Source organism: Abramis brama (assembly GCF_963993115.1).
Source record: "Abramis brama genome assembly, chromosome: 23".
In the NCBI taxonomy this organism is placed as follows: domain Eukaryota; kingdom Metazoa; phylum Chordata; class Actinopteri; order Cypriniformes; family Leuciscidae; genus Abramis; species Abramis brama.
In genome coordinates this window covers 27,187,063-27,209,281 of record NC_139985.1, presented here as the reverse complement: position 1 = coordinate 27,209,281, position 22,219 = coordinate 27,187,063, and the positions used below count along the sequence as shown (strand labels likewise).

Here is a 22,219-nt window from a genome sequence, read left to right as displayed (position 1 = left end):
GTGAGGATCTGAATGTAGGGATGTGCATGTGATGGATCTCCTAAAGCCCAAATCCACAGCTGCCTTCTGAATGCTGTAGTTGCCAAACGCGTTCAGCTGCTCGGAGCCAGATTTATTCACAGGCTATACATTTTACATGTGTGCCTATAAATATCACATGACTAGAAATTATCTCAGAACTGCCCACAGAATGGTGGTAAAAATGCCCTTCATAATGGTAAAGCCTTTATTAGCGATGCACCGATCATGATTTTTCATGGCAGATTCCATTTTTTTTACAAGCAAACTGGCCGATTCCGATTGCCATTTTTTCTTTCCCCCCCCTTTTTCACACAAATTACATTTTGGGAAACGGTCAAAAAACACTTTCATTTTCTCATAATATTCACTGCCGCATCTGCTCTTTTCTCTCACAGTGTCTGAAACGGTTTGATCAAGGATTTAGTCTCTCTAAACCTCGCCATTCTGAGTGCCTGCTCTGATTGGTCTTACGGACCAGTCTGTTGTGATTGGTCTACTCTTCTCTGATTGGTCAGATGGCCCAGTCTGTTGTGATTGGTCTTACTCTTCTCTGATTGGTCAGATGGCCCAGTCTGTTGTGATTGGTCTTACTCTTCTCTGATTGGTCAGATGGCCCAGTCTGTTGTGATCAGTCTACTCTTCTCTGATTGGTCAGATGGTCCAGTCTGTTGTGATCGGTCTACTCTGCTCTGATTGGTCAGATGGCCCAGTCTGTTGTGATTGGTCTACTCTGCTCTGATTGGTCAGATGGTCCAGTCTGTTGTGATCGGTCTACTCTGCTCTGATTGGTCAGATGGCCCAGTCTGTTGTGATTGGTCTACTCTGCTCTGATTGGTCAGATGGCCCAGTCTGTTGTGATTGGTCTTACTCTTCTCTGATTGGTCAGATGGCCCAGTCTGTTGTGATCAGTCTACTCTTCTCTGATTGGTCAGATGGTCCAGTCTGTTGTGATCGGTCTACTCTGCTCTGATTGGTCAGATGGCCCAGTCTGTTGTGATTGGTCTACTCTGCTCTGATTGGTCAGATGGTCCAGTCTGTTGTGATCGGTCTACTCTGCTCTGATTGGTCAGATGGCCCAGTCTGTTGTGATTGGTCTACTCTGCTCTGATTGGTCAGATGGCCCAGTCTGTTGTGATTGGTCTACTCTGCTCCGATTGGTCAGATGGTCCAGTCTGTTGTGATTGGTCTACTCTGCTTTGATTGGTCTGAATTGGATCTGAATTTCAGCTCTGGATCTTCCTCAGCACTTGATGCACAGTGATACGAACAGTAACGATGGTGTTGGTTTTACTGTATCAATCTCATCCTTTGGCAGAAGAAAACAGCGTCTTCTCAACATGAACAACATGAACCAAAACTTTAGCTTCCAGTCTCACATACAACTACAGTGTTCTTTTATGATCATGATGTGAAATTTGTTGCCCATGGTGAAAATTTTTGTTCTTAAAGTTAAAACCATCTTAAAGTTCATTCACTTACTCTGGGAGATCCCACGCCTGAAACTAGCATAGAAAACGACTCCTGACTAATATAACCCGTTGACCTCGACTTCCTTATTGTGTTTTTATTTCATTACTGCTGTTGTGTAATCACTTTGGGTTCAACATCTAATGGTTTGATGTCATCGTTGTTTTGTCTATTTCAGGGGCATCCTGGGAAAGAACTGCGGTATTATCATCTTATCTGCTGAAGAACTGGGGAACTGCAGGGTGAGTCTGTCAGTCCACAGTGTGTCTTTAGATGTGTGTGTAGTGTTGCGTTCATTGTTTTCTCTCTTCTCTCTTCAAGGACAGGCAGAAATGTGTTTTAAGCAGATGCCTGCAATTTACTCTGTGACCTTCAATTAAAAACACTCTCATTTAAGTGCTGCTGTGCAGATAGAAAGCAAGTTCCTAGTGTATGAACTCATCCGTGCAAGACAAAATCATAGCGACTCTTGTTTTGACTGTGAGGGTCTTAATAGAAAAATAAGATTTCCTTTAAACGGTCATGGAGGCATGTGAGGATTTGTCAGCATAGAGTCGAATTAACTGCAAGGGAAAGAAACCAATAGATGTGTTGTTGTACAAGAGGCACGTCAGGTCAGTGTGGCGGCACAGATGAAAAGAGACAGGTAACTGTTGTATCAAAAAGTCCACATCATCATTGCCCAACATTAATAAACAGACCTTATTATGGCAGAGGCTGCCAATTAACAGCATCACCCTCATTTGAAAAGGTCAATTCAGTCTTAGTTATAAGAGCATGTTGTCAGCAAGTATGCCATGCAAGACTATAATACTACTACCGAATGGCATTAGAGCTAAGTGTTTAATAACATTGTTAATAGTTGTTACACAATTAAAGCAAAGTGAACCTCGTGGAAGGGTAATGATGGGTGAAACTCAGAGACAAGGGAGAGCAGAATCCAAATGCAGAAGGTTTAACTCATAATAACAAAACAAAACAAACCAGGGAAACAGAAGTGAACACACCAACAAGACCTGAGAAAGAACTCAGGAAACACTGGGGTTTAAATACACAAAGGCTAACAATAGAACAAGACACACCTGGGAACAGTTTGGGAACACACCTGGGAAAAGTCAGAATTGTAATATAAACTCGCAATTCTGAGTTTGAAGTCTTTTTTGGACTCGCAATTGCAAGTTTATAGCTCACAATTGTGAGTTTATAACATGCAATTGCGACTTCAGAATTAAAGTCAGAACTGTGAGATTTAAACTCGCAATTGTGAAATAAAGAGTGGCAATAATCTTTTAAAATGTTTTATTCTGTGGCGGAAACAAACTTCCATAGACCATTAACCGATGAACATGCAAAAATGAACTAAAATCTCAAATATTTTAGGGGTTCGGTTGAAAAAGTTAGCTGTTTTACCTCAGCTTGTGATTTTAGACATGAGGCGTAGTGTCAATGAGAGAGAGTGTATTTCACCTCCATTAACAGATGCGTTTGAGGCGGAAGCATCTAGTGATATGTCTGCGGTTCATTGTGAAGCACCTTCATTACAATTTCAAAAGGATTTTATACTGCTTCCCTGCTCTCTGGATCAATGGCGGAGTTCATTTGTAGTTCTTTTTGCCCCGCTGCCCATATTTTACACACCAAAAGCTTTAATTTGAGCTCAAGGTATTGTGAATGCGATGGGATGGGCTCTTGTTATGCACCCGTCCCAGATCCCTCCTCTGGGCTTTAAGTCACATGCCCGCCAAGAGCCCTGAAATAAGGATCCAGCTCAATAAAGGCTTTGCCCACCTTCATTACAGTGTGAAGAAGTATAATAATGGAGGTTTTAATTTGGACACTCCATCTGAGAACATAAACATTGATTAGAGGAAAAACCGATAGAAAGGGCTCATAAAAACTCCTCTTTGCCCCATGGATTCAGATTTCTGTGCCAATGGACAAATGTGTTATGGTTCAGTGTTAAAAAGTTTTTCAGTCCTAGTTTAATCTGCAGACACAGCTCTAAGTAAGCTATTCATAGGTTGATATCCAAGTGTACACATTATGTAAGATCTAACTCAGGCCTGTGTTTGCATAATGTACTGAGCGTGAGAGGAGGGAAAACCTTGAGCCATCAGCGTATAGGAAAATCAATCCTAAATTCTTTACTAATGATTCTTGCTAATTCCTGCTGTAGGCTAACAAGAAACTTTAAACAGAGCAAACCCATAAAAACTTGAATTCGGTCCAGCGCGATGAGTTTAATGTGCTGGGAAACTACTTTGAAACTGTAGTCGGCCAAGTTACAATCAATTTGAAGTACTTCAAATACTGTCAAGTTGCTCTAAAATGTAGTTACTGTAGCTATGAATTAAAATAACATAAAAGTAGCTACTGTACACTGAAGTTAATTAAGGAGTTAATTATTTTAAATAAATTAACACGGTATAATTGTCGGCTACATACGCAATTGAGTCTGTCTCATTTCAGAAAAGTACCCATTATATTGCAAAGAAAGAAATTACAGGAATTTACGCCTCATAAGGAATACTTTTTTTAAACGAGACACAGCGAGTCTCTTCGCTAATTAATTTGCAGTTAACCCTAAGAGATCTGAGTTAAATCTAAAGATTCAGATTTTAATGGCTTTACACAATTCAGTTGAGGTTCAGCTACACAAAGTATTTAAGTGGATTTATATTTTAATTTAATATTGAATTAGATCCACAGAAGACAAAGATGATTATAAAAGAACATAAGATCTATTATGAACTCAGAATAACAAGCCAACAAACGAAACAGTGTGCTAGTGCACAGACAGCAACCAACAAGGACCATAACAAAGGGAGGAACTTAAATACACAGAGATGATTAACTAAAAGACGAACAGCTGTGATGATTTGGGTCCATGGTGAATGATATAGTGGCGGGAAAACAAAGACAAAGAAACACAGTCAATGAACGGAACTAAAAAGGAACATAACGTTAACGTGACGATATTCTCTTTATGTGGACTCAAATGGAATAAGTTCACAGTACTCATATTTATTGGCTTTTAAACTTAAATAGTTTAAGGCAGTGGGTTTCCTCAAACGGTTTGAGTTTGACCTTCATCATTTACATCAGATCATTTACTCACTCTCATGTTGTTCCAAACCTGTAAGACTTTCTTCTGCAGAACTCAAAATAAGCTATTTTGATTGGGAACCAAGTGACATTGGAGCCCACTGACTTAAAAAAATATATAATTTTTTTTTTCCAAAATATCTTCTTTCTTGTTCCACAGAAGAAATAAAGTCATACAGGTTTGCAACAACATCAGGGTGAGTAAAAGATAATAGAAATTTCATTTTTGGGTGAATTATCCCTTTAAGTAAGTTGCGTGACTTCATTTAGGTTTATGTGTCTTCTGATGGTCTGGAGTGGAAAATTGAACACTGTGTCCAGGTTCAAGGGCCCATGTTTGTCTTTCAGAGAAAAGAAATTGGACACAGGCAATATTGGCAATATTGATCTTCTTTTAACACCCTCAGGCAAATTGGCATTGTCTTAGTCTGTCTGTATTGAGAATTCAGCATATAAAAGCACCAAAGCTCAATGATGATTGACAAAATTATCAGATAACCTCTTTTCCAGACTGACCCCTGAAAGCCCCTGCCGAGAGTCGATAGCTGACTTCACACATACATCATTTGCTTCTGAACTATCTTCACTTTCACACCAAATTGACTCTTTGCTGCTCTACATTTTGCTGCTTCTCAAGAGCAGAATGTACCTGCATTTCATTTTGAGCCAGAAAAAACTCTTCTTTTGGAGATGTTATTCAGGCACACTTCCCAGTTCTTGTATCTGCTCGTCAAAGATGTAGACACTTGGTTTGTACATTGAAAGCTCATGTTTTACAAACACAAGTACATCTTCCACACTCTAAATCAGCCTAGTGTTTCATGACCAAACAATTAGATTTCAGGGTTGTGACTTGAACTAAATTTTCTTATCAACTAAATTCCGCCCATTCAAGGATTATGACAAAAAAAAAGAAAATATATCCATGAGATCCTCTTCCTAGTTGGATTTCTATACTTGCCATTTATGTTCTGATGATCTGAAAGTTAAAAAAAATAAAAATAAAAGTAAATATGCATTATTAAATGTATTTAATACATTTTTAATTTCCATCCAATATTTTTCATAGTGTTTTTAACTATTGATTTTATTATTTATTAATCACAAAAATTTGTATAATTTTGTTTTTGTTGTTAATAAATGATAAACCATAAACAGTAGTCTGATCATGTATATTTTAGGCTAATGAATTGTTAAATAGCTAAAACTGTGTGTTTTATTCTCAGAAAAAAAATCTATTTATTGATAAAAATGCCATTACCTATTATGTTAAATTAAGTAAATTAAATTAAGTTATGTTAAATACCTCCTTTTGGTATTTAATGTTTAAATTAGTGCTATCAAATATATATATATATATATATATATATATATATATATATATATATATATATATATATATATATATATATATATTATTTTTTTTAACAAAGTTTTATGTTAGATGCGATTAATCGATATGACAGCACTATTTTAAATATATTACATGGTTAATTTTATGGTTGCGGACTTGCGGTTAATCATGATTATTTTCACCTGACATGGTTCAATTGTTGAAATAAATTTGCAACATTACTACATTTATAAGGGAGGAAAAAAATTTTTAAATTACCTTACAGTGTCTAAATAACTGTGACGATGGTGAGACTGGAGACTATGGAGAGCTGGATCCAAGTACAGATGATGATTTATTGGGGGGAAAAATTACAAACAAACCTCAGAAAATTAAGAACATAATACAAAAAAAACTAGGGAACTCGAAACACCAAGAACAAAACTAAGCATGCCAGCGATGGACAAAACCTGAGCAAGATACTGAAAGCGCATGTGTTTTAATGCACACAGATGCAAACCCTCGGGAGCTGGCCATGGGAACGGGAAACGGAAAACAAGTACAAAAGTCCAAAGCCAGAAACACATTACAATAATGAAAATACAACACTGACTACATTTAAACATGTTTACTTGCAGCATAATCATTTTAACACACAATGTTTTGATAAAACCAGGTCACCACTTGGTATCTAATGTTAAATCTGGGTCCTGAAGCAGAAGCCGTTGAGAAGAGTCGCTGAGAATCTGCCGTCTGATGTGATCAGAATATGTTATAGCTGGCAGAGAGAGAATGACAGGCTTTCTTCCCCTTTATAGCTCTCACATCCAGGAACGTAGAATGTATTTATGAGGCTTTGGGGGCATGGAGGGGCATTATTTTTATCTGTGAAGAGGTGTGTGGGTGGAGATTGCATGTCAATCCATGTGCATCCTGAACTTTCCACCCTCTTATAATGTGCCCTATTTAGGGTGTCTGCGCTTCAGGCAGATATTCATACCGCCTCATTTCAGCGGGCGTCACTGATGATTTATAGTGAGAACCCTAACGCCGTGTCCTAACCAGACGCGATGCAATAAGATTCCAGCGACAAATAATTTGTCTGTCCACACTAGACGCGACGCGACTGCGAGATGCGTCAAGATCAATCAAAACCCACAGCCAATCAGAGCAGCGTGTGGGCGGAGTCTCGACTGTGAGTGCACAGCACCAGAGAGTCATCTTGATTTCAAGATCTGAGGTGAATTATCCATTGTTGCTTTTACAGGTACAAAGTTGGAGCACTAAATGATATTCAAAGTCACATTACACGCTTTTAATATTAAATAAAGCACATAAACAGTAACTGAGATTATCATCGCCACACTTTGTGTTTGTTGTTCCAGCGTGACGTCGCCGAAAAATAGAAACCGTTTCTAAAATAGAATCGTCGTGTGTCGCCGTCGCGGCTGGTTAGGACAAAAACTCTGATTAACATGGAAAAGAGGCATTTTATCGTGCGTCGTGGCGTCACGTCGCATGTAGTTAGGACACGGTGTACTGTTTATGTGCTTTATTTAATGTTAAAAGCGTGTAATGTGACTTTGAATATCATTTAGTGCTCCAGCTTTGTTGCTGTAAAAGCAACAATGGATAATTCACCTCACATCTTTAAATTAAACAAATGGGAAACAAGAACGTTCAAACTGTGAAAAAACAAGTGTATTCTTTGACAAATATTGTTTTAGTAACTCAGCCTATGTATTTGAATAATGTTTAAATGGTGTAATATTTGTGAATTTGATTATGTAACGTTAGCTACTAATCCATTTTCTTGCGAGTGTCGTCAAGATGACTCTCGGGTGCTGTGTGCTCGCCGTGAGACTCCGCCCACACGCTGCTCTGATTGGCTGTGGGTTTTGATTGATCTTGACGCATCTCGCAGTCGCGTCGCATCTAGTGTGGACAGACAAATTGTTTGTTCGCTGGAATCTTATCGCATTGCGTCTGGTTAGGACACGGTGTAAAGCTGTTTTTAAAGTGTTATACTGTACAGCTGGCAGATTCCTGAAGGTTGTCATGTGAAAAGGCACCACGGCATCATTTGCCACTGGGCTTTTTATGGGAGGGTGATAGAGGGGATGTGATAGCTCTCATCTGTAATGCCACGTTATCTGCACGAGGCTTGGGCTGTTGGAACAAGGGCGAGTGACTCTGCGGGACAGGAACGAGCTCTTAGAAGGGAAGAAGGCTCAGAAAGAATATGTTGATATTGCAGTCCAGGAATTGGCCTTTAAAGTTTAATTGCTCTGGAAGCAGAGCGTCTTCATGTTTAATACACGTGAATCTTCACTCATCAGCAGTAAATGTCTATTAGCATGTCATCAGCAATGGACATCAGAGGTTACAACAACAAAGATTGTTTACTGAGAGCGATCTAGTGCTCTGACACAAGAGCTGTGCAGATAACAGGACCGTTTCGGGATTAGCCACGAGTCCGGCCTGGCAATCGCGCACACAAGACAAGAGCATGTAGTCTGAAAAACACTCTGGACTCTTAACAACTCCCTTTTTGTAATCCATTTGTAAACATGTTGCCTGAATGCTAAGATAGTCTGAATCAGACCTGTGGTGTACTTGTTTTATTCAAATACTGAATGAAAGCAGAATGAATCCATTCATCCTCATCAAAGCTGCATTTATTTGATCAAAAATACAGTAAAAATTACAATTTAAAATGACTGTTTTCTATTGTAATATATTTTAAAATAAATTTAAAATAATTTATTCATGTGATGAAATTTCAGCATCATTACTCCAGTATTCAGTGTCACATGATCCTTCAGAAATCACTCTAATATGATGATTTGCTTGATATATATATATATATATATATATAAATTAATTATGAAAAAAGTATGTAAAAATGTAATATATACTGTATATTACATTTTTACATACTTTTTTTCAGGACCCTGAATAAAAAGTTCCAAAGAACAGCATTTATTAGAAAACACATACAAATGACACTAACATTAACCTATCATTCATGTACTACTGATTCTACTGAGGGGCTCACACACACACACACACACACACACACACAGTTTTTCTAAAAAGAACATGCCCAGACATGTTATTATAATGAATATAGCCAGTGTGGTGTAGGGGTAATGGTATTCCTGAATGTCTTGACTGAAATACTGTGAATGAATTAACATATACCCTATTGATCAAACAGCAATGATTTCGACACAAAGGTGTCAACATAACGTAAAACTTGCTTGGGTGAATTTTACCACCAACAATCAAAGGAAAACACAATCACTTTTCTTGTAGATTTAGGAGTGTTTGGACCAGCCATTGTAACAGCAGAGTTGCAGAATGACATCTGTGTTCAACAGTGTCTCCTCTAAACCTGTTTTAAATAACAAATTCAGGATTCAACAAATGTCATAAAAATGCCAATCTGGGGATGAGGCATAACCCTCATAAATATCCTAGAGATATATCCTATATCTCATTCAAAGCCACTGACCTGTCAACCAGGGGTGAGATATAACCCCAATTAAACATATTTGACAATAACTGACCAGTCAGTTTGAGTGACACATGGACATAAATTATGGACACAACTTAGGGTCATAAATCTCCATTCTGACATAAGGTATAAGATATTCTACTGACCAATATGCTCAATGAAGACCAAGGGTCCTATTTTAACGATCTAAGCGCATGATCTAAAGCGCATGGCGCAAGTTCACTTCGGGAGTGTCCGAATCCACTTTTACTAGTTTAACGACGGGAAAAATGGTCGGCGCTCCCGGCGCATGGTCTAAAAGGGTTGTCCCTATTCTCATAATGAGTAATGGGTGTGTTTTGGGATTTACGTGTGTTAAACCAATTAGAGTCTCATCTCCCATTCCCTTTAAATGCCAGTTGCGCTTGTGTCATGGCGGATTCGCTATTTACATGACGGAATTTGATGTGTGGAAAGACCGAACGCGTCTCCAGAGCGCAAACGGATCTGCTCGTGTGCGAGGTTAAAGTGTGCAAGCAGACCATCTACAGGACAAGCCGGATTCCACCATATCTTTATGTACACAATATTAATCTTTTATATTGTAATCCTTTTATTTTAAATATTTGGCATGTTTGTGTGCTGCTGTGCGTCCCTGTGTGTGTAATAAGCAGAGTGTGTGTGTAATAAGCAGAGTGTGTGTTTAATAAGCAGAGTGTGGACCCGCCTATAGGCGCACATTACTAACGCGCTCATTAAATAAATAAAAATATTGCGCCATTGACTTTAGACCAGGTTTCAGTTGGTCAATGGCACAGTCTACTTCTGTTGTCTCAAAATAGCAACACTCCAGCAATGCGCCAGAACACACCTCGTTTTCAGACCAGCAGCCCATGGGCGCACAAATGGGTGCAAATGCATTTGCTATTTAAACAGCGTGGCGCAGGACGTGAAAATGAAAACTGCATCGGACTGAAACTAGCAAAAAACACTTGCATCGCGCTTGGCGCTGCATTGCACCGGGTGTAAGATAGGGCCCCAGGAGTCAAAGTTTAAGTTGAATCAGTTGACAGAGTGTTTACTGAAGACAAAATTCTCCACACTTCTAAAGGCCGTAGAAATAAGAGGATCCAGACTTAAACTAACTGAGGATACAGAAACACTAGTACTGTAAGGTCTAGCTTTGTTCCCTGTTTGGTGAGTTTTCTGTTAATGTTTAAGTTAATAGTTTCATGCCAGCCAAGCATGTCTTTGTTTATTTTGAGTTTGTTCATGTTTATTTAAATAAAACACTGTATGTGGGTTCTTCAAACTTGCCATGACTGGAATCATTACAAGTACTTCACTGAGTGCTGTTTCTCTCGAGTCCACTTACTGAAGAATCCCAGTAGTGTTTCTGTTCTTTGGCTCATTTGTGTGTGTGTGCCGAAGCTCAGATAATATGGTAGAAGTCTCTTGCTCAGTTCTGGAAGCCAATCAACACAATGTTTAATGTCAGTGTTCACATGCAAGGAAAATTACAAATTACCATCTTAAAATAACACTATGAATTTTCTTAAAACTCAAAAAGTACTAGTAGTTTCACAGAGGGAGACTAGCAGGGGAAGTGAAAATTGATTTCCAGGGAGCTCTGTGAGCGCAGAGCTGTGAATGAGACAATTCAGACATTTTCATTTGAACAGTGTCAATCATTAAAACATCACAGAGACTCTGACCGCTGCTGTCAAACTGAGCGGTTTACTGAGTCATTTTAAATGGATGGGAAACTTGTCACAGTTTGGTAGACAAATGAAGAGGAAAGGGATCTATTGACAAAACTTCTTTTAATAAACACTGAACAATGAAGATAATCCACACAGGAGTGCTCTGGAGAACATGCACGTGACAGAGGTACAATGCAAGACAAAGAACTGAATCAACTGAGGGCTACAAGAGACTGGTGCGACTAATCAATAAACTCATTGGTAACCATAGAAACAAACAATCACTGGGAACACAGGCAAACAGGAACAGAACAAAACCAAACTAAAGCCCAATTCGGACGGTTATTGTTTCTTATGTGGACGTCCGTAAAAATAAATTTGCGTGGCACCTCAATGATAAAGGCGATTTATTCAGCGAGTTTTGTGACCTATGAACCCGGGAACGCACTGCTCACGTGGTCAATCAGTCGCATGAATGTCTGCTGGAAATAAATTGGCATATGCTTGCCTTGGAATAAGAACATATTTAATTTAATAATAGGAAAATAAGATCCTAATTATATTTGATTATTTAAATCTCCTGTTTAAAAATAGGAAGAAAGACGCACTATAGTTAAAATGGGTCTTGTATTTTATCTCAAAATAACATGTCATTTTAAAAATATGGAAATTAAGTTAATACAGCCTCTTATTTAAATGTAAACATATAGGTGCTTGGTTTTAATATATATATAATTGCTGCCATAATACGGCCCATTTCAAAAGTTTACGTGCTTTTCTTCTCTTTCTCTTTTGAGCGGTCATGAAATATTGTTCTTGTAAATACTTTCCAGCATTTCAGTAATAAAAGTGTAGGTTAGATCTTTAAAATGCATCTAAGAGAAGCACAACAGTTATCGTACGGTGCTCGGCGGTGGTCAAAAAGGATTTCAACAATGAATGTTTAATTGATCTCTTCTTGTGAACCCAGTGATGTGGATTTGGATGACATTGGTGTTTGTCAAAAAACTGTTTCTTACAAGGGTGGTGGGAGAAAAACACTGACATTTTGGATTCGGACGGCAATAAAATCACAGATTAGTGCCCGTAAATGTTGAAAATATCTTACGACCCCATGAGAAACAATTACAGTGAACAATGTACTAAAAATGTATGTTTTTTTGACAGTTTTACAGACAGCAACGTTGTCAAAATGATCCCCGTTCACACGGATCCACAAAAAAACGATAAAAAAAAGCTGTATTCTGGTGCTGGTGCTTCACTTTGTAAATAAACACTACACACCTATAGACTGAATTTTTACAAATGAGTGTTTTTGTAGTTTACACGGAGATGATACATTTTCAAAAACTTGCACTTGCACCCGTTTTCAGGCCACCAAAACACTGTTGTCGTGTAAATGAACGGCCAAAACGCATAAAAGTTTTCGTTTTTAGTTCAAAGCGCTATCAGTTAAAGACAGTTTGTTTGCCTACAAAGAAGACAAGCCATTTTGTCCTGCAGCGGACCTATTGTGAGGTGTCAGATGTGTTGAGTCTTTTGTCTTCTGGGATCGACGAATACATGAATAGTGAACATGAATACATTACAACATCCAAACCAGTGTTTCCCAACCCTGTTCCTGGAGGTACACCAACACTACGCGTTTTTGAACTATTCTACAGGACAAGCCGGATTCCACCATATCTTTATGTACACAATATTAATCTTTTATATTGTAATCCTTTTATTTTAAATATTTGGCATGTTTGTGTGCTGCTGTGCGTCCCTGTGTGTGTAATAAGCAGAGTGTGTGTGTAATAAGCAGAGTGTGTGTTTAATAAGCAGAGTGTGGACCCGCCTATAGGCGCACATTACTAACGCGCTCATTAAATAAATAAAAATATTGCGCCATTGACTTTAGACCAGGTTTCAGTTGGTCAATGGCACAGTCTACTTCTGTTGTCTCAAAATAGCAACACTCCAGCAATGCGCCAGAACACACCTCGTTTTCAGACCAGCAGCCCATGGGCGCACAAATGGGTGCAAATGCATTTGCTATTTAAACAGCGTGGCGCAGGACGTGAAAATGAAAACTGCATCGGACTGAAACTAGCAAAAAACACTTGCATCGCGCTTGGCGCTGCATTGCACCGGGTGTAAGATAGGGCCCCAGGAGTCAAAGTTTAAGTTGAATCAGTTGACAGAGTGTTTACTGAAGACAAAATAGTGAACATGAATACATTACAACATCCAAACCAGTGTTTCCCAACCCTGTTCCTGGAGGTACACCAACACTACGCGTTTTTGAACTATTCCTTAGACTCCTTAGACTCCAAGACCTGAAATGAAGGGGTCCGATAAGGGAGATATACAAAATGTGTACGTACTGTTGGTGCGCCTCCAAGAGCAGGGTTGGGAAACACTGATCCACACTGAGGGTGTTTTCACACCTGACTCATTTGGGGCGTTTGTTTCAGAACCTGGTACGTTTTCCACCTTTCCAGTTTGTTTAGGCATATATGAAAGTGGCACTCGGATCTGCACCCAAAAAAATCGGTTTGAAATCGCCTGAATGAGGTGGTCTCGGCCCGCATGAGAACGAACTCTGAAAATTCGACTCAATGGACCAACAGACCAGGCTGTATCACAATGGCTACATTTACATGCACAACTTTTGTTTCAATCGGTCTGAATTCATTCCGATTGATGAATCTGAATGTAGTGTTTACATGAACGCTAAACATGTGATCGGGTTGATGTGCGCATTTATATGTCACAAGCTTCAAATCGGAATAGATTTTTAGCACACTGCACAAATATAAGCGAGTTTCCCGCTGTTTGTGCATAATAACTATTCTCCTACATTGGTTCTTTATTTGTTTTAAACAGCAGACTTAATATTTATCCATTTCTGATCATAATTTGGAGACAATGAGCCTATGAACCGCTGTGTCGTGCTGCTTATATTTATCACACAGTAAAAATGTCGTTTGCTCCCAAAACCAGTCTTCTGTGGATGAGAGTCTGAAACGAGCACTGGTGGGACGTTCTCCTGCTTTACTTCACAGAAACTGAGTGAAAGGAGAATTTCAGAATGACGGGACACTCATTTATATGACACTTTATTCAACAGGAAGAACAGCTCGTTCCTCGCGTCATGCGTCATTATGCTATTTCTACGTCTGATTACTAACAGATTATTTGGTTGCATGTAAACGTCATATGGTGAGTCGGTACGTTGCATCAAAAGCAGCAGTGTTTTTCTGCTAACGCTTCTCAAAATGAATCGTGGAGTAACCTGGAGCAAAGACGAAGTGAAATGCCTAATTGAAATTGAAAAGCCTTGATTCTTGCTCAAAATAATAAAGATATGAAACTGATGGATGACCGCTGTGAGTGGAATCCTGGAACATGAACAGGTCTGACCAATGAGAGGACAGTTTACTCGCACATGACTTGAATTAACAAATTCTGTCAGTGGTCCTTTTAGAAATGTTGCCTTGTGAAAGTGAACTGAACCAAGAAGAAATTGTAACATTGTAACAATTTTGATACCTGTGTAAAATACTGCTTTTAAAATTGCTTCAAAATTATTGTACAAAAATCAGTAACTTCTACATTAAGTAAATAAAGAATTATTTATATATATATATATACATCTTTCATTTGTTTCATTCTAACTGCTTTCTGCTATTAATATTAATAGTCACTTATAGCCACACATTTTGTGTGCCATTAATCAATAATTCTTCAGGAAACTTCTGCAGGTATAATTGTTTTATAATTTTTGGGGTTTTCACTGATGACCAGTTCTCTCAGCGATCTTCGTTTCACATCATTTCAAGCTTATTTAGACTTGGAAGTGATTCAAAGTGGTGATTTACATTACCAAGTTTGGCATTAGTAAAGATTTTTATTTTTTTTTGTAAGAAATTGATACTTTTAATATTTAGCAAGGATGCATTAAATTGATTGAATTTGTATTGTTGCGTCACATTCAGTGTAGACAGCATCACTGATTATAATGGGTTCTATTTGCTTTAGTCGTGTTGCGCCGCTCGCGTCTGGTGTAGACGTGGTGTAAGAAGGAGAGAGTAGCTTTTAAATTATCTATTTCCACCATTCGGGATGATTTATGGACATTTTGCAAGGATGACAAGCAGGCATTATTAAAAAAAAACACACCGCCACAAATTATGTAATTTTCTTGTTTTATTTTGAACTGTTTTGAACTCATTATTTTCTCATCCAAATTTGTCGAGGAAGCATTTCCTCTTTATCCTCCTCAGAGAAAACGCTCCTGCAAACAACAGCCTTTAGATATTCAGTCAGTGTTTGTACAACTAATTGTCTGTATATAATGTCTATGTAAAACTTTCAAACCTTCAGAACGTAGTCTAATTTAAAAACATGATCAAAAAATATATTTCAGACAGGCTCGATCTTCCGCAATGAATGTGCTTCACTTTTGATCTCAAGGGCTATCTCCAAAAATTACAGGCATGCGTTGATGCACATCCAAAATGATCGCAGCATGAAACTGTTGACCTGGAGTTGTTTCTACATGGCAGGCACAATCATATTCATAATGACAAGTGAAGCAGAAGCTGATCATAGACCAGTGCTCCCCATCACTGAATAGAGCTCAAATCCCAAAGCTTCATCCATATCTGTGTGTGCACTTCTACAAGATCACTGATCCTGCTGTAATGAGCCTCCCTTTCTCCCAGAAGAATTAGATGAAAGAGTTTTGGATCTATTCTTTCTACATTGTAAATCTCCACCAAAAACAATGACTAGCAAAGAGCAACTGAAAAGCACAGACTTAAATACACAGAAATCAATGATAATTAAAGACAGGTGTAACTAATGATGGTAACTATAACAACTAATACGACAACAAGGAGGCACAGAAACCAAACAGGAAGGAAACAATGAGAACAGAGAATGCACTTCACCATAAAAGTCCATACAAAACAAAAGGCACAGTACCAGGATCGTGACAATAGGCTATATATAAACATAGTTTTGCCATACAGCACTGATATATTTTTCTTTTTTTCTTTATAGGACAGTGCAACCATGCAGTTCTGTGCCAACAAATTGGACAAGAAGGACTTTTTTGGGAAATCCGATCCCTTCATGGTCTTCTACAGAAGCAATGAAGATGGCACGTAAGTGTCCTACATCGATTTGTAACTGTGAAAAGAATATTTCCCATGATTCTCAGCGCCCAACCTCACCCCCATACTGTAAGACTGGCGAAACATGTTGCTGCTCTGTGGGAAATTCATGGGCTGGAAATGAATCTCTGTGTGCGTACAGAGGAAGTCCTTCTATGTAACCCAGAGTTCCTATCAAAGCCTCTTTACTAAAGTGACCGGCGTATCATGCTTTCAAGAGCCATGATCCTGTAGTTTGCTCATTTTGTCTTTCAGATCAAAAATACTCAACGGAGCAACTAAAAAAAGCTCTGCAGAGTCAGTGTTTAAACAGGTTTAGGGTGTGTTAATGATGCTGATGAAGGGGCTAATAATCACATTTTAAGTAATATCTCTTTATAGAATTGAAGGATGATACTTTTTGAAGTTTGATAATTAGGCTAAAATGATCTTTGGAGAGCATTTTTATAATTTACATGAAAAATAAAAATAAATCTCTGATTTGCAAAGTCTAAAAAACCAATGTGATGTCTGTAGACTTACTAACACTTTGCAAACCATATGGTTTGTCAGCTTTGATCACCATGAGATAAACAGAGCAGGTGGCGGATGACAGTCGTATTCGAGTTTCCTCAGAAGTTTTGATCGCCTCGATGTCTTTGTGTTTTTGTTCGTTCTCTCAACATGAAGGTTTACAATCTGCCACAAGACAGAGGTGGTGAAGAACACCCTCAACCCTGTGTGGCAGCCGTTCACCATTCCAGTCAGAGCTCTCTGCAATGGAGACTTTGACAGGTAAGTAGTTATTTGAATGTCTTAATTGCGTGAAAATGATATATAATACACCATTTCCAACACAACCAACAATTTTGCCATTGATAACATTTTTTTAAAAGGTAAGTATAGTTGGTTACCAAGGAGACAGCAGTGTCAGTGAAGAGCTTGAGATGAAATATGAGACTTGTGTGTATTGGAAAAACGTGCATCTATTCGTGCAAAACTCCAAAAACCTACAGTATACTGAACAAAAAGAGGCAGTAAAACACTAACACACTGTAACTTGTATTTCTTTTTACATAAATTATAATTAATGGTTACAATCATAATTACGATTACTTATCGATTTAATTAACACTTATTTCCATGCTATTCTTTGCACAATACGATATTATGATCACAAAACACTTTTACCATAGTGTATGATTTTTAACATTTGCATTACATAACCAGCTCCATTTGTGTGGCTTTTACTGATGTACTGTAGTAAACTTGCTTGTTAGCTCCCCTGGTACAGTGTTGCTCTTGGATTTAATTGCTACAATAGTAATTTCTTGCTATAAATGATATCAAAAGTGAAAACGTTGGTCAGAAACAAACTAACCACCGACTGCAACTTTCAGATGGCATGTTTATTTTTTAGCTCAACTGACATTATAGATAGGAAAGCACGGGATTGTGGGATATGAAAGGCAGCGAAGTATACATCTTGTTAACACTTTATTTTAAGGTGACAAGTTACTACATGTACTTACTGTAGTAATAATAGTAAATTATGCATAGTTACAAGTAACTAATCCTAAACCAAACCCTAACTCCATAGTAAGTACATGTAGTTAGTTCATATTAATCAGTACTTTAATGAGTAAGTACAATGTAACTATGTCACCTTAAAATAAAGTGTAACCTACATCTATGCTGCCTTCAATAATCGATCCGATGAAGGGATCTCAGGGAACAGGAAGTGAAGTGAACATTGGATTCGGACGTGACTTAATGCCTTCCTACTTCGGAACACATCCTCCGAAGGCAGCATTTTTAAGATTTCGGACACAGCCCATGGAAACATGCACTAGACTAGACGAATGTGTTTGACCGTTACGCTCGCGTCTTTTGCAGCGTCTCGCGCATGACACGCCATTCTAAAAACGCGATGCGCAAGTTAAAATCAGTTCGACTTTGAAAAAAACTAATCTCGAGACCTTGTGTTTTCCCCATTCCACTGCCTGCGTCTCGCGATTTACAAAGTAAAAACGCGTTCTGTGTGAACTGGCCCTTAGAGAGAATTAGTATGAGCTGCTGGTGGTGCTTGAGACTTTCATTTCGTGTTTTTCTGTAAAAGACTATCAATAATGATTTTTTTATGACATAAAAATTGTTGTATTTCTTACAACAGTGATAGATGACTTGATCAAGTCTTCCCTCAGGTAGATTGCATATTTTTTGTCGGAGCTGGATATTGGTGCTCATGAATAATAATCAAGTTGTCTGCATTCGCCCAAACTGATTTGCTGAAATCAGTGGACGTTGAACGGGAATCGCCTGTAGTACAGGAGCGACCTGTCGGTCTTCAGGACAGGTCTTATAGCCTTCCTCGAAGGGCTATGTTTGCAAATCAATGATTGTCAAAAAATAATAATAATTAATTCTCAATGAAGAGTTTGATATGCTCTCTCATATTCTGGTAGGCATAGGCCTACACAAAATACAGGACAAACTGCATTATGTACACTGCAAAAAATGCTTTTCCTACTTAGTATTTTTGTCTGGTTTCCAGTCCAAATATCTAAAAATTCTTAAATCAAGATGCATTTACTAGATAAGTAAAATTTGATAAGATATTATGTCTTGTTTTCCGGGGGAATTAATCAAAATTAAGTGAGTTTTTGCTTAAAACAAGCAAAATTATCTGTCCATGGGGTAAGAAAAATAATCTTAATTCAAACAGAAACAAGATTATTTTTCTTATCCCATGGACAGATAATTTTGCTTGTTTTAAGCAAAAACTCACTTAATTTAGATTTATTTCACCAGAAAACGACATAATATCGTTTTTTACTACTTTAGTAAATGCCTCTTGATTTAAGTTTTTTTTTTGATATTTGGACTGGAAACAAGACAAAAGTACTAAGTAAGAAAAGCATTTTTTGCAGTGTATGGGTTTAATACGGAACACTACTTTGATGTCTAAAATACGGGATGATTCCGTATTATACTGAATGGTTGGCAACCCTAAGCGAGGTTCACCACCCTGTCATGACCAATCAGCATGGGGAACCAAAACCGCGTGTCTCAAAATTACGTCCTTGCCTGTGTGTGCTGTAGCTGCTCTCCAGGGTTAATCTCTCGTGACAGGCACCACGCTGCAATACGCCGCTGAAATGTCCCGCATGCCACGCCAAATCAGGAAGTGAGGCATTTCATATTGCCTGCATTCACAAACAAACATTTGTCAGTGGCAAGGGTTTATGGCAGGTTTATACCTGTTTGTTCGACCAATAGCAATAGAAACGTATTTGTAACAGTCAATATTTCTGCATTTCTATTTTCTGCCACTAGGAGTGCAAAAACACTTCATCTATGAATGTGAAGAAATGATGAACTGCTACTTATTGTTCACTCCAAAAAAAAAAAAAAAAGTATAATTGTGTGCTCCAGGGATGACATATCTTTATACAGTAGGCCAAAACCCGTAAACAAGTTGCAGTTCAGCAGTTCCAGTTCCGTTGTACCAAAGTGAATATGCTTTTGGTTAAAAGCCTAAAATAAGGTCTGGTGAACACAAGCTCAAGATATTTTCAAGTTTTATTCTAAAACATAAAATACATCACTAATACCAGCTTGTGTTTTTTTAAAGCTTTTACTTGTCTTGTAAAATGCAATTGCTAACAAGTGTCTAAATGGGACTACAGAGGTTGTCTGGGACATTAAACATCATCAGTAACTTTTTTTTCCGAAATTTCGCACCGAATTACATCGGTACTACCGAGTACCGATTCACATTAAATCAATCTGTGCCAAATTTCGGTACCTGAGAACGCATCTGGACGCGAGAGTAAGACTATTTAAATACGAATCCTGCATGTTCTGCGTGTCGGAGTGGCGGAGATGCGCGGTTTCATTTACCACACACACACACACACACACACACACTGAAGCATGCGTGACACTCGCTCTGTTTTTCAGCCTATGAATGCATTTCCAGAGCCGCTCTGAGAGTCACTGAAGCTCATCAGCATTTTACAGTTTCATTTAAGAAAAACTATTGTTATATCATTAACACACGGAAACTTAAAGGTCTTCACCACAATCCGTCAAAATAAACGTTCGGTTTAACTTGATAATATATTACTGTTGTACAGTAGAATTTAGATATCTCAGTTTAATAATAATACTAACACTAATAATAATAAATTACTATCAAAAACTATTTTTTAAGGAATAATCACACTTTTTCTTCTGTTTCATGTTTTATGTCTTCATTTGATTACTAGAAAATTCACAACACAGAATTTGTGGAAAACATTATTACATTATTTTATTATTATTACTAAAATGGTTGTTTTTAATAATATTCAGGCATCACAGACAATGGCAGACAGCGACCAAGGCAGCTCTGGCATAATGTCAACAACACTTCTACAAATGACACTAGACAAATGACAGTTATTGAGGTAAACATGCCTAAATTACCGAAAAAAGGTACCGGTTAAAATGTGAATGGTACCCAACCCTAAATGTTGCTGCCTTAAATTAAGTACAATCAACTTGTAAGTTTAAGTCATTTCAACTTAAATTACATTAAACTGACTTAAAAAATTAGTTGAGTCTTGTATAACAGAAAAAAAAAGAAAATTGCTTAACTTATTTTGATTAGTTACAGCAATGTAAAAACATATGTTGTCATAACTTATTGATCATTTAATTTTTTACAGTCGCTTTCACTCTCTCATTGTGTTTATAATCACACTCTTGCAAACTATTATAACTCAAACTTTCAAGGAAAATGGTTTTAAAATAAAGACTGAAAGAGTTGTCGGAAATGTTTAGTGATGGTGACGTTGAAGTCATGTGACTGTGGTGTAGTTCATTTATAGTCTATAGCTTTTCTGCCAATTGCATTCAGGCTTCAAAATTCATAAAAGTTGTGTAAGAATCATACACTTTTTTTTAAAGTTTTAAAGTTGGTAACACTTTTTAATAACTGCACGCTATTAATCATTAGCTAAGCATTAATAAACAGTTAATTCATCATTTCTAAAGCATTAATAGACATTAATAAGCAGTTTATAAATGCAGCTATAAATGCTTTATTCTTGATTTATAAGCATATCTATAATGTGTTAAATAATTGCATACTTTATTAATGATCAATTTCTCATTTCTAAATGAAGTATTGCTTTATTTACAAACCAGTTATTTAGGAGTTGTCAGTGGTTCATAAGATCACTTAGAAAGTGTAAGTAAATGATTAATAAACTATTTAAATGTACATTCATACATCTTCGATGTTCTGTATCACTGTGTTGTGTTTGTTTCCTTTTTCTGTTTAGAAGAAAACTGAGCCTTTAAATCTCCTTTGTAAATGCTTTACAAGGCATAACTAGTCCTCACTTTAGATGAGCTCACACAAATAGTTAACTGACCACTACTAAATGCTTTATATCTGCATGAATTAACCATGAATTACAGTAGAAATACATGTTAATAAAGCATTTATTAACATACTAACTATTACTATATGTCTGAATAATAAGATGTATGAATGTACATTTAAATAGTTTATTAATCATTTACTTACACATTCTAAGTGATCTTATGAACCACTGACAACTCCTAAATAATTGGTTGCAAATAATGCAATTCTTCATTTAGAAATGATAAATGATCATTAATAAAGTATGAAAATACAATTATTAAACGTATCATAGATTTATACTTGCTTATAAATCAAGAATAAAGCATTTATAGCTGTATTTATTAATGTCTATTAGTGCTTTATAAATGATGAATTAACTGTTTACTGATGCTTAACTAATGATTAATAGCGTGCAGTTATTATAAAGTGTTACCTTAAAGTTTTTCATAAACACAGACCTTATTTTCTGCAATAATCCAAAATCCAATGGAAGAATTTTTTATCGAGGAAACCAGGAAACTTCTTGCCTAA

At 37.3% G+C, this 22,219-nt stretch overlaps 1 protein-coding gene across 2 annotated transcripts in view; it reads left to right on the top strand.

Moving 5' to 3' along the window:
* cpne5b (copine Vb) overlaps positions 1–22,219 on the top strand; it is a 177,392-nt gene that overhangs the window by 100,691 nt on the left and 54,482 nt on the right. For both annotated transcript variants that reach the window (XM_084101389.1, XM_084101388.1), the window contains 3 exons: positions 1,667–1,730; positions 16,181–16,284; positions 16,963–17,067. In XM_084101389.1, coding sequence (XP_083957515.1) covers positions 1,667–1,730; positions 16,181–16,284; positions 16,963–17,067 — 273 coding nt within the window. The remainder of the gene's footprint in view (positions 1–1,666; positions 1,731–16,180; positions 16,285–16,962; positions 17,068–22,219) is intronic.